A 13,454-nucleotide genomic window follows, 5' to 3' on the forward strand; every position below is an offset into this window, starting at 1 on the left:
ACCAGGTCTTTTTGTGTGTATCTTCTCATTCCTTCTGACAAAACCTGAGCAGTGTGAGGGAAAGCAATGCACTCGGAGGGCTGGGGCTGTTAACCACTGCTGAGCTGGCACGGAGCACACACTCAAACTGAACAGAATGCAGGCTGTCTGAGCCAAAGCAGCTCCTAGCAAAGGATGCTCGTGTTCAGCCAGCACTGCACTAAAGTAAATGAAGACAGCTCACAAAGCCGTTCGACTGCTTCCACTAAAAACAACAGCTTCTAGAAGCCCGAGATATACATTTAAGTACAGTAAAACTGAAGGCTTTTTGTTTAAAACTGCGAGCCACCATCATCTCTAATTCACACAGCATTTAGCAATTCATCACTGCAGATAGCCAAGCACACCAGGAAGCAGCATGTTTACCCCGCACTGTCCATATTTTGTTTCGAATTATGAATGTTGCTATCTTGGAAGACAATGGCAATAGTGTTCTCCACCCCAGGTCACATAGCAGTAACACATAGTTATGCCATTTTCTTGGCAAAATAGCAAGACTTGTACTTAAAGTTTATTAACCCAGGCTGGAAACCCTTCTGGAAGTTAATCTTTCCATGTTCAGTGTAGAATCTTTAATACCACTGAGTATGCATGACTGAATATTAGTTATGCAACCATAACAACTGTCCTTTTCAAGGAAGATTCCTGCATAATGCGAATACAGAGAATCCAAGGCAAACCATGACTTGATCATAAAACTTTAATAGTAAAAAAAACGTGTAAAACCAAACACACTGCTGAAAACTTATCGGTAAGAATGAGAATTTAAGTGTTCAAATTCAGAATAGTGCAAATTTTCCTTCACTCCCCTCCCGTCGCTTCCAAACTTAAATCACTTTGGTTCAGATACTTAAAAGTATTGGCAAGAAATGAACTTTTGACTTTTTTTTTTTTGGCTCCTGTATTTGTAACACGTAAGAGATTTAGTTTGTCTTTGCAAGTAAATACTTTGCTAGAGATCAATTATATGCAAAGATCACTGTCATCTTGATTTATAACTGGTCTTACAGCTTTGAAAAATGGTCTTTCAAGATGGTCATAAAACTACCTTTCCAGTAGGCAGCATTATCTCTTGAGCTTTCTGAGCTGATCCAGTCCCAATCCAAGGACCTGACCTCTTCAAGTGGTCCTACCAAATGGGATTACTTGGGTTTTAAACGTTTGAGGAAGGATGGAAGGATCTTATGCCAGTGAAAATTACTCTTAATTTACACCAAGCAAGATTAGAATTGGGGCCTGGTTTGTAAAACAGCCTTTGTACTAAACCCTTCCTATAAAAAAAAAGTACAGCAGCAGCTACAGCATTCCCTTTGAAGAGTGAAAACAGCCAGAATGCTGCTACCTTGCCTCAATGTCTTTTTGGATGGGTCGATCTTTAAGAGATGCCTCTATTTATATCCGAAGCCACATAAAGATTGGAAATGAACACACACAATAATCGTAGAATACAAAAAGGCAAATGCATAAAAGTTTACAAGTACACCATAACCACAAAACTGGAGTATTTCTAAAAATTTGCATCTCGATGAAAGGTACAACAGAACTAGTTAAATAAATTATTGCTCCATTTGACTCCATGCAGCATTGAAATGAACTCAGAACCCTCTTCTCTTTAGTCTGTCATAAGAAACGATCACTGTTGAAGAGAACATGAGGCTCAGATTTTTACTGTACATTGCACTTCGATTTTAAGACCTAATACTTGCTATTTAGGTCCACTGTGGTCTAAGCTATCAAACAAATACATTGTGCTCACAGAACTAAGTATTAAGAAACACCAAATGTTTAATGTAGTGACATAAGCACTTTTTTTGTTGTTGTTTTTGTTTTTTTTTTTTTTCTATACAAGGCAATCACAGATTGCAAATTCCATAGGGTTGTGATAAAAATAAGCAGTGATCTCTTAAAAACTGAGCTGAGTAAATGAGCTGTTCACTCTTCTTCACACAGTTTAAATCACATTTTAGGCCCGCTTTTGTTTCCAAGCACTTCAGTCAAAGCCCAGACTCAAACAGATGCAAGATCACATATAGCTTGGGAGGACAGCCCAGTCTTCCCAGGAGCTGGGGGCACGGGCTCAATGGTCACAAACACCTGCACCACACATACTTTCAGTGACACCAGACATTTAAAAGTACCCCAAGACTGACTTTGGTGAGACACTGAAACATACGCCTAATGCTAAATGGGAATATTCACCCATGCTTAAGTTCTTACCAAATTAGGGCCAGAACTAAATATACTCAAGTCTGACTGCAAGCTTGTGAAGTAAGCAACCTTTCAGTCAGAATTTCTTGATAAAAGTTCACGTTGGAACAAGATTGTCTCCAGTGTTCACCTATGGTACAAATAGTTTATAAATTCAAACCAGGTGACTTTGAGTCTTTCATCCCTCTGACCCCCTCTACCAAAGACAAACTCAATGCAGCATTACGAGTAAGGGCATGATTCCTTCATAAGACTCCTAGAAGCATTAGTGCAATGCTTCTAATTGGTTTCGATCACTCTTATTTTTAAATAACCCTATATTTTTTAAAGGATTTGGATAAATACTATTCCTATTAAACCATACTTCATCATTGTTAAGCACCATCGATCTACTTCCTTTGGGCACTGATACAGGAGCTTGTAATTAAATTTCAGTTTCAAGGCTTTAAAATACGGCAGCTGCTTCAATAACTTACACTGGAATCTAATACTTGGAAAACTGCCACTTAGCCTGAACGCTTGTATTCAACTTGGTGTTAAACTCTTCCAGAGAACAGCCATACGCAAATGCTTATGCAGTAAATCAGGGTAAGATTTCAAGATAAGCCGTTAATTTCACTTGGCTATTCTAAGAGTGGATTAATAATTTTTTTCCCCCCCCATCCATAAGTCATTTGTGCAGTGAGCCCACAGACAGATTATTTTTTGCTAAATAATCTTCAATTTAAAACAGGAACACATCTTCTTAACGTTGCTCTCACACTGGCACCGTGTTCCCTCCTCCGAGGATTTAGTCATTGTGTGGTTTCTCTGGAATACCCTATGAATATTAAAAACAAACAAACAAAAATATGTTAGACTTTAATACCACATGAGAAATTACTATATTACACTGTATTTTCTATGACTTAACAGTCAGCTAATTTCAGTAAGGCCGACAGTGATCTAGCACATACAGCTTCTTATAAGAGCCCAGGGAGGACACGCTCTTTAACTGCAGGCAGAAGTCACTATAATACTGTGCAGCCTCGATTCATTCATCTGATAAAAATCAGTGGGATTTTATTAAGACTCAAGCAGTAGCAAACAGGTACTCAAGAGGTGGGTGTTTTAAATACCACTCTAGTTTGCAACACACTGAGAATGATGGTTACAACTCCAGATGATGGGTCATTACCAGAAACATATTTCAACATTTAAAACAAAAAAAAGCCAATTTCAAACCACTGTCAGCACCATTTCAAGTCTCCCAATTTGTTTTCTAATGGCAAAAGGCAGACAGGAGAAGTGAGGCAACTTTATTAAGTTACTTTCCAAAGGTGCTGCTTCCTACTCCACATACACCCAGCACACATCTGCTCTTTGATACACAACAGTTAAATGCAGCCCAACAGCTCAGTGACTACATTTAAAGTGACCCTTCCTTCAGGTTTAGTTTGAAGTGGTAATATTGTGCCTTCTTGCCACCCTTACAGTGGTGAAAGAAATCAGACTGATGCTTTTAGGTCATTTCTACAGAAGGACCCAGCAGACTGAGTTCTGCTTCTCTGTTTTGAAAGTGGTATTCTCCAAGTTTATGCCACTATAAGCATTCCTACGAAGCTGCTGGAATTCCCAAACCTTTTCCCAGGTTAAGTAATGGTAACAGAACACATGAGAAGATGCTTTCAGATAACCAAAATAGAATGCTTTGCCTTGCCAGCTTCCCTCCTTTGGATGGACAATGACAAGCTGGACAAAGGAGCTGCTGGTAGATGTCAGTCTGATTTCAACTGCATTCAGATGAAACTCCAGGTGAACAAGGCAGCAAAGCGATAAAGAAAAAGAATCTTATGTGCTTAAGTTTTGTTTCTTCTTCACTGAGGTTTCCTTCTCTTTCCAGACTAAAAAGTGTGGCAAATGGAAATGCTGCATATGTCACTACAATATACAGAACTATAGCATAGAGCTGACTGCAGAGTTTTGAGGCTGTGTGCAATAAGCAAGGACTAAATCTGCTACTCACATCAGGTGATAAAGTTTATTAATATATTTACTAAATTCTACCTCCCCTCATATATTTAGACCTCAGGAACCAAAACAAAGCCAGACAGTGTGAACTGCTGTGGTTTGAAAGAACTACAGAGTAAAAACTGACTGAAGAAAGTGGCTGGGGTCCTGCGAAATCTAACTTAGGATCAAGCCAGTGGGGAAATAACTTACAGAACAATACTAGTAAGAACAGAAGTAGATTTGCCTCTTTCTTTTTTTAGAAACATACTTTTGTACAAGAGGTAGCTTAATTTAACATAACTGAGAACCAATATTAGAGAAATTAAACAGTGGTGGTCAATCAACATGGCTTTCTCCTCACCTTGCCTGTAAGTCAGTCCACCTGCGGTATCAAGTTCTGACTGTTCAGTTTAGAGGTATGCTAGTGCCTGTCTATTGAGTTAGAAAGGTAAAACAGAAGGGACTGAAAGCCTGTTTAAGGCAGGGCAGACAGCTTTAGACTAATCTTTTACCTACTTGTGGTTCAGTACTAAAAAGTGGCTTTTCCTTTTACTAAACAACAAAGACTGGAATTTTAGTAACTCCTAAGTCTAAAGAGGCTGTTCCTTCAGTGGCAATTAAAGGCATCTAAGGCACAACAGTGTTTGAACTAGAATACTTGAAGAATATTTTCCAGACTAAAGAAATTATGTAGCAAAAGACACAAATAAGATCAATGAAATATTAATTATTACTATCCAGTGTAATTTAACATCCAGGCTGAAAGCTAATGTACAATCAGGTTTACTGTTAAGTACACTACAAGGGAATAACCACTGAAGAACCTAGCAGGTAGGATAACCACTTACACTATGTTATCCCATTTGTGGAATGATACTTGAACCATGTATAAGACTACCAGTAAGAGGATATTTAATTCCAGAGTGGTGGAATTTAATGCTTTATGAGGATGTATTTCCTCTACGAAAGAAAAATGCTTCGGTGAATGATTAATTAGAGCAAGCCTATCTGCCTCTCAGCTTTCTAGCCACCTTAGACATTATGTCAACCACTGATAGATAGGGAGTAATTAAGACACTGATCAGATCTGCTACACTGATTCACTTCTTATTTAGGCTGTTGCTGGAAAAAGTTCCATATAGGAAACACTCAAACACTGAAGACAATTCCTACTCTACTGGCAACACAGGTTATGTTTACATTTCAGCTCTTTGAAGACACCTATTCATCTCTCAATCTGTGAGTCACACCCTTAAAGGCATAGTTTGTTCTTAGACTATGAATGACAGAAGTTATTTGGACTGTTAAAGGAACTGTTAATTATACAATAATTACCATAGCCAGTTGGCGTCCTATGTTTCCTACGGTCACACCTCCTGAGAAAAATATACATGGAAGCCAAGAACGGATGTATAGAAAATCTGGGGATGTATACCTAATAAACAAGAAGAAATAAGTTAGAGAAAAGGCAACACCTGTGTACTCATTTTTATTACAAGAGTTGAAATACTATTTTAAAGCATAACTTACTGATAAACACCATTATATACAAGGAACTGGGTTATCAGAGTTGCTACAAATGCTATTGTGATTCCAAGCCCGAGGCCACTTCTTGAACGATCAAACGTCCACCAAAGACCCAGCGATAAGGCTGCAAGAGTCAGAGACAGCTGGACATTGTTGGCAAAATCTAGTTTCTGGAAAGAGATGTTAAGGACAATCCTTTCAAATCTGCTGACATCCTATTCAGATGGAAAGTGAGTATGATTTTACATTTCTAGACACACTACATTAAGAATCTGGTTCTCACGCCTGCTGAGCAATTGCTCCTCTTGTTGCCTTTACACTCGTACTTCAGTCACACTGATTTCTGTAACACTGAGTACCTAAAGAATGTATCATACTGTAAAACATTTAACTTCTATGCATTTTTATATTCTCTTTTAAATCTGAAGTAACCCAGCCACTCCTTGCTAATTTAAGTTTTCTGCTCAAATCATAAGCATTCAACACAAAAACCAAACAAACCCAATCTTACTGAAGAACTTACTGCATCTCCCATCCCTGCAGGCATTCAAGGCCAGGCTGGATGTGGTTCTGTGCAGCCTGGTCGGGTGGTTGGTAACCCTGCACATAGCAGGGGGTTTGAAATGAGATGATCATTGCGGTCCTTTTCAACTCAGACCATCCTGTGATTCTATGATCTCACTAGTTACTTGTGTTAGCTATTAAATACAGTAGCATACAGATTAACTCGTGTTGTTTTTATCTTGTTGCACTCAGTTATGTCAGGCAGAATATGTCTGGCCTTTTCCCATCCTAGAACCCCATAACTAATTCAAAGTTAACAATGGTGATCTATCGTAGAGCAACTACTGCACTACACTGTATGTTTCTGCAGTCTAAAGTTATCCTCTGGCAACAGCATTATCATTACCTTTGCAGCTCCCTCAGGTGAGCTCAGGGCAATGCAACGAACATGTCAAGCAACAAAAACTAGGTGAAGGATACAGCACTTGCATGATTAATGCCAACGAAAACTGCTATACATCGCATCACGCTCGCCCACTCTCTTTTGAACTTGTGTGGTTCCCCAAGGTGGCTGTCAATGCAGGGGTACAGCAGGCCAACGACAGCTGCAAGAGAAGCAAGATTTATTATATTAACCATTATACAGTGATTATTTAGATACTATTTGATATTAGCCTGCCAAATAAACGTCACTGTAAGCCTGACAATTAATAGCCCTTCATATACACCTTAGAAATGAAAAAAATAAAAGCCTTAGACTTCTTAAAGAAATATTCCATTTGAACCTTTAAAGCAGAGATGTATGTAGCGCAATATTAAGGTATCTCACTTCAAGCTCCTTTTCTTCCATAAGGATGCATCATTTCTCACTCTGAGTAAACACTTGCTTTGCTCCAATAAAACAAAATCAAAGAACTTAATTACAGAGAGAAACAGAATGTATCCTTATTGCTTGTGCACAGGATATCTATTTTTATTAATTTATTACCTGTGAATCAGGCCCTGAATTACTATTTGCGTGGACTGAAAAGCTGCTTGGCAGAGCTACTTCCATTTCTGCTGGGCTCTAACTCAGCCTATGCTCCCAATCCAACCCACGTGAGTTTTGGTATCTAACATAAGCAGGGTGGAACTTCAAAAGGAGTTGCCATCTGCCAGAGCCTGCAATAGATATCTACCCACCCTGTAGGCCAGGCAGAGTTTTACCCTCAAGTCGCCTCTTCAGCATGAGAAATGGTGGCAGAAGGAAGAAGAGAGGATACCATGAGTTTAGTTGTATGTGTTAGAATAGCAAAACTGCTCTCTGCTAACAACTCCATGTGTTGACAGAAGGCTCAAATGAGACACACAACCTCACGTTGTGTTTCCTCCACTCTTCTTCTCTTGATCTTTGATTGCTAAATGAAACAGCTTCCCTGTGCAGGAGAATATGAGACACATAGGAGGGCATAAGGCAGTAGAACTAATGCTTTAAGTTTCATTTCTTGATACCAGTCACAGGACTTCTACCCTGAGATAACAGCTAATAGCAAGCACGATAGGACTAATAGAAAGCTATATTATGACAATCTTTACTACACAGCTTATCAACTCATGCAAGCACATCATTCATACTTTCAGCAGGAGCACAAACAGCACAAGACAGCTCCGCTAAATGATAAACAAGGCACGTAAGGATTGCTGAAGCACTCCTAGCACCGATATAACAGCGCTCTGACGCCCCGTTCCACCCGAGCTCCCCGCATCCCGACCCGGCTGCCCGCACACAACGCAGCCCCGGGCCCGCAGCCCCGCACGTGACTTCCTTGTTGTCAGCCCGGCCCGTGGCCTGTTAGAGGCGGCAACCAATGGGAAGAGCCGCCCGCGCCTCACCAGTTCGGCGGCGGCCAATGGCGGCGAGAGGGGCGGCGGCGGGACGGGCGCGGGGAGCCCCGCGGCGGCTGCGGGCAGCGCGATCCGCGCTCCGTCAGACAGAGAGACCCGGGGGAGGGGGGGGGTATTAGGGGTGCACGGCACTCACCTGCCGCTGTCCCGCAGCACGGCGGCACCCACCAGGCGGAGGAGAAGAGCGTGGCGATGACCTCGTCGGGAAACAGCGTGACGTTGCGCTGGATCTGCAGCAGGTTCAGCACCAGCGCCATGAAGGCGCCCACCACGAAGAGAACGACGCTGCGTTGCACCAAGTGTTGCCTCCACGTCGTGGCGGCGCAACCGGGGACGTCCCGTACCGCACGTCCAGCGCTGGGCGAGGGGCTCCTCATGGCGCCCGCTTTGGGGGCCGCCTCCCCCGGCCGCGCAACGTGCCGCGCTCGGGCCGCACAGGAGCAGCTCCAGGCGCCGCTCTCCAGCCGGGGCATGGGCCCGGCCGCGCTCCGGTGATGGCGGGGACGGCCGTCAGCGCGGCACCGCAGGTGACAACCGCAGAGCCGCCCTCCTCCCCGCTATCACCGCCGCTCACCTCAGCCCCTAAGGAAGGCGCAGGCCGCCACCGCGCTCGCCGCCCGCTCCGGGCGTAAGGTTTATAACCGCCGGCAGCCGCCGTCACGTCACCCGCCGCCGACCTACCGGCAGCAGCGCCCGGCCCGCCGCCTCGCCGTCCCTCCCCTCACGCCGCGCCGAGGGCGGAGCCGAGAGCGAGGGCCGAGCGCGGGAGTAGCGCGCCAGGCCCGGCCGCCCGCCCAGCGCTGGGGTGAGGCGGCGCGGCCAATGGCGGGCGGGCGGCTGATATGACGTGCGGGACACACCACGCGCCTGCCCCCCCCTCCTCACACCTCCCCGTCCGCCGGGTGACGGCCGAGGAGCCGAGCGGCCAATGGAGGGAGGGGAGGGAAGCCGGGAAGTGCTGGTGGATTCACGCTGCACCACCCAAAGCCGGTGGCTCGGAGCGGTGTCCCAGCGCTCCCTGTGAGGAGCTGTGTGGCCAGGTGACTGATGATGGTGATTGTGGCCCCCGCAGCCTGGCCCGCACAGGCTCGCCTGCACTGCCATGCTGGGCTGTCCCCTCAGGAGATGGCACTTGGCCCTGTGTGGTGTCTCCTGAAGGTCAAAGGATGGGTGCTCCTCGCTCTCCATACAACCCTAGAGTGGTTAAGGTTGGATAAGACCTCGAAGATCATCAAGTCCAACCATCACGTTATCACCACTGTGCCCGCTAAGCTATGGCCCTCAGTGCCACACCTACACACATCTAAAATAGCTGCGCGAGGAGATCCTTCCAAAGCCAGGACTGTGTGGGCAGATCATGCGCTGAAGGCCGTGGGTTGCCCAGGTGGCTCTGAGCATGTAACGTTTCCACAGTGAGAACTTGAACAGCTGTTTTCCCAGCAGTGCCAAAGCTTAGGCCAGGGTGCATCCAGCCCAGCACAGCGTCACTGAAATGCAGCTAAGTCCTCCCTCTGCAGGGGTCTGGCTGAGCAGAGATGGCTGTCTGGATGCTGTACATGATACCCTGTCTAGCACTGGAAAACATCTGCGTAGCTGTAGTGTTTCTTTTTTAAGATGTCATTTCCCTGGGACACATTGGGATGAGTGTGTTGGTACTGTAAGAATAACCGTGTTTCTTATTTCTTTAGCTGGCCTCACTGGAGCCAGCAGGGCTTCTTTTTCACACGAGGCATGCCCTGCTCGCAGTTGGAAGGAGCACAGCACCCAGTGCCTTCCTGAGCGATGACACTGAGGATTTAAGAATATCTTTGCAGTTGCTCGATGGTCTGTGTTCAACTTGGTTATATTTCATCAGTGTGTTCAGTGTAACAAATGTCAATAAAACACATGGAAAGAAACAGGTCTTTTGTATATGGTAAAGTGAAAAAATCAACCTGGGATGTAGTTATTCCTTCTAATCTCGCCGGTTCCTGCTGGTGTGCAAAGAGTTAGGATAGCTGAGCACGCTGCATAGGGCCCCTTTGGACTAGATACTTGACTTTGTGGTGATTGAAGTCTTAATGCCACTGCTGGATGGGGCAGAAGAGCCAGATATTTTCTTGTTAATGTTAGTGACCAGCTTCGGATGAGCCCAGGTCTGCCTCTTGTAAGTTACTCACACTGCAATCGTGTTTTGCATTGCACCACTCATTTCCTTTTCTTCTTCTTCTTTTTTTTCTCCTTCTCCTTTGCAGAAACATTTGATTTGTTCCAGGAGATCACATGCAGATACAACACTTCCCTTCACAGCAACCAGGTACATGTTTTGAATTGACACAGACAGTTTATCCCTATCTCTGGACTGTTAAGTGCTACTTTCAGCAACTCTGAGGGCTAGAATTCATTGCCTGCGAAATTTTCCTTGCTGATGAATCTTCAAGATATACCAACAGGACTGCAGATCTGAGATAAAACGACCCATCTTTGTAAGAAATCTCTTTCTGGAGTTGACCTCAGGGAAACAAAACACTAATTCATCCTTTCTTGTGCTACATCTCTCCTTTATTTGGAAATATAACTATATCCTCCCTATATCCTCAGTGCCTGTGCAGAGTTCAAATTCCCTTGTGGTGCGTCTGCTGGTTTTCTCTCCTGAAAGAGCCTGTTAAGCATTTTTTTATGCTGTGTTTTCCTTTCCTTGTGGGCACGTCTCCCTTCCTCCTTCCTATAGCAGGCTTCTCTCAGATGGCAGAGACCAACTTGTGATACGTTAAAACCAATGGCAGAAATGTGAATGTGCACCAAGTGAGAAATTGGCCTGAGCCACGTGTTTCCTGAAATCATCCACTTAGAATAAAGGTTAAATGCCCCATCGTATTTGTGTTGTTTTACACTCATTATGGTTTAGGGTTTCCTTTTAGAATCCTAAAAAGGGTTTGGCCTCGGAAAGCTTTGATTACTGCCTGAAATTTTATGCTGAACGGTTATTTCTGGAAAGAAGTTCTCATGTGTCTCTGTGAGATTAATGACAGTTATTTTTATCTCATTCCCGAGCAAAGAGAGCAGAATCTGCAAGTGCTCAGCATCACTCCTCATTACATAAATAATTTCACCTGTTCTTTCCTGCCTTCTGTATTAAACTTGGACATTCTGAAATGTGGCAAAATGAGTTTCACAAGGGTTGTTTCCTGGGCTTCTTAGGCAGGAAACCTTGAGTGGGATACTGAGGCATTTTGCATTGCTTCCTATACACACTGAGTCAAAAACTGTGCAGTGGCAGAGAACTACGGAAATGATCGGTTTCCCTGCTGCTGGACAAGACCTAACACTGCTCTCCCTCTGCTTCACTAAAGACTTTGGAATTTTATTCACCTTTCAGGCTTTTTCCTATTGATACAGAGAAAAGGGACTTTCCCGGTCATAACCTAAACCTTAATCTCCTCTGTCTCCATAAGAGGATTTAGTGACATGCTTTGTTTGATTCCTGATGCCAACTTGATGCACAGTAGTTCAAAAAAATCTCTTGTCATGAGTTGCAATATATCAGACTGAACTGTTTGCTTTTGTTTGCAGTGCAGTGGTGTGAATTCTCTGGAACCTTCGCTGAAGCCTGAATGTTGCATGATGCTTCCTCAGAGATCACAGTACCTCCATAGCAAGGTGGATGCAGAATCCTGTAGCCTGATTTTGTGAAGTTGTGTAAGTCTGAGTGCGGGATCTCATTAAAAGCTAAAAGGAGAAGTACAGAGAGTGATTACATGGTAGAATAAGCAGTATGCAAAAAGGACAGGCTCCCAACAAAACAAGACCTAGACAGAACACTTCAGGCATGTAAAACAAAGGGGTTAAAACAGAGTGTGTTGGTGGTTAGTCTGTAATAATGTGAGTCACCCACAGTGAGCAGAACATAAAAATGTTGCTGCTAGTCTATAATCCGAGGGTGACAAACGGAAGTTGGAGTCTTAGCATGGAAATAAAACCCTAACAAAGCTGTTTCTTTCTGTAGTTAATATCATGCAGGGCATATGACAAATGAAGGGGGTTTTTTTTGTTGTTTAGTTACAGACCGTTCTCTAGCTGCTTTCCTACCAAAGCAAAACAGAAAGAACAATTATATGGAGGCTGCAGCCTTCAAGTGTCTATAAATTCATGTAGCAGCTATCATATAATTAGCTAATCAGCATCCCACATACAGCTGTGGGGAGTGATTCACTCTCAATGAACCTCTGTCCTGACACAAAGACACTGTCTTTGTCTTAGCTGCAACTTCATTCATCGCCATCGTTCTGTGTAGTTCAGTCAATCCGGACTTCATACTGAAGGCAGTGATTTGATCTAAATTTCACTAGGAAAAAGTACTTTTTGTTGTTGTGTTAGCAACAAATTGCTTCTTTGTGAGGTTGGCCAGCTTTTTATAATAGTAGTCCAAGTCATAATAGTCTAAAATATAGGTGACATAAACAACAGATGTGCTGTTAAAAAAATCAGCAAAGCAGAAGAAACATCGTCTTTTCTATAGATTATTGTTGATGGAAACATTACTTGCCAGGAGAAGAAACTGCAAAAGTACATTCCTGTCTCTGATGCTTACAAAGCATCCTGAAGGGGCTTCTCTGTATGTGGAAGGGCTCTCACATGCAGCCGTGGCTGGTCATCAGCTCAAATATTCTTCACTTCTTTAGTGACTTGGGACTCAGGCATTCCCTCATTGAATGAAATGAGAATGTCCACAAAGATTGTAATGTGAAATAAGTTCCCCTGACAGCCTTCTTCTTGTGGTATACAATTCCAGCACTTTTTATCCTCCCATAGTGGAAATCTTCCCACCTTGGTTTGGGAAAGGTGCTTCATGAATGCATATGGTAGCTGGTAGGGTTAACCATGAGTCTGCCATGAAGGAGCTACTCCCCCACTACATGCTTAAGTCCTTAAATTTCCTTGTAGTACAGCAGGGGAGAAGTGTAGTGAAACTGTCTCCTGTAGTTATACAGTAGTAACAAGTAGTTAGAGAGGAGAAGAAGGATCCTTGCAGCATCTTCATTTTCCAAACTCATCTCACTGTGTCAGGTAGAAAGCCTGTTCCTGTCTGGGAGAACTAGCTGTAGCCTTGGTGTCTGATGAGACAGGTAGGATTTAAATCCGATGAGCACTTCTCTGCTCTCTCCTTCCTTGCCTGGCCTTAAGTGTAGCAATAACTATAAATAGCAGGGCTGTAGCTACCAGGAATAGACTCAGTATCGCACACCATGGTTACATCTCTCCATCTTTATTTTCCTTAAGCTATGGAGCACAGCGATTGGGAGTTCGAGAGCCACTGCTAT

General features: G+C 43.7%; 1 protein-coding gene across 1 annotated transcript; it reads right to left on the reverse strand.

Moving 5' to 3' along the window:
• Positions 1 to 1,861: 1,861 nt before the first annotated feature.
• Positions 1,862 to 8,765, reverse strand: INSIG1 (insulin induced gene 1). Its single transcript, XM_072329824.1, has 5 exons — positions 8,291 to 8,765; positions 6,751 to 6,875; positions 5,770 to 5,936; positions 5,575 to 5,674; positions 1,862 to 3,067 (listed from the first exon to the last, which is right to left on the reverse strand). The coding sequence occupies exons 1-5, from the start codon at positions 8,625 to 8,627 to the stop codon at positions 3,038 to 3,040; spliced, it is 759 nt and encodes a 252-aa protein (XP_072185925.1). The 5' UTR covers positions 8,628 to 8,765; the 3' UTR covers positions 1,862 to 3,037.
• Between the last annotated feature and the right edge of the window lie 4,689 nt (positions 8,766 to 13,454).

The sequence above is a fragment of the Excalfactoria chinensis genome, chromosome 2 (assembly GCF_039878825.1).
Source record: "Excalfactoria chinensis isolate bCotChi1 chromosome 2, bCotChi1.hap2, whole genome shotgun sequence".
Lineage (NCBI taxonomy): Eukaryota > Metazoa > Chordata > Aves > Galliformes > Phasianidae > Excalfactoria > Excalfactoria chinensis.

What these genes read in the sequence shown, in the direction of transcription:
- INSIG1 (XM_072329824.1), bottom strand. Translation starts at nt 8,627, where the DNA reads ATGCCCCGGCTGGAGAGCGGCGCCTGGAGCTGCTCCTGTGCGGCCCGA. An exon ending in GTGCTGCGGGACAGCGGCAG is followed by an intron (nt 6,876 to 8,290) that starts GTGAGTGCCGTG and finishes CTTCTCTTGCAG; the next exon opens with CTGTCGTTGGCCTGCTGTAC. An exon ending in GCATTAATCATGCAAGTGCT is followed by an intron (nt 5,937 to 6,750) that starts GTATCCTTCACC and finishes ATCTCTTTCCAG; the next exon opens with AAACTAGATTTTGCCAACAA.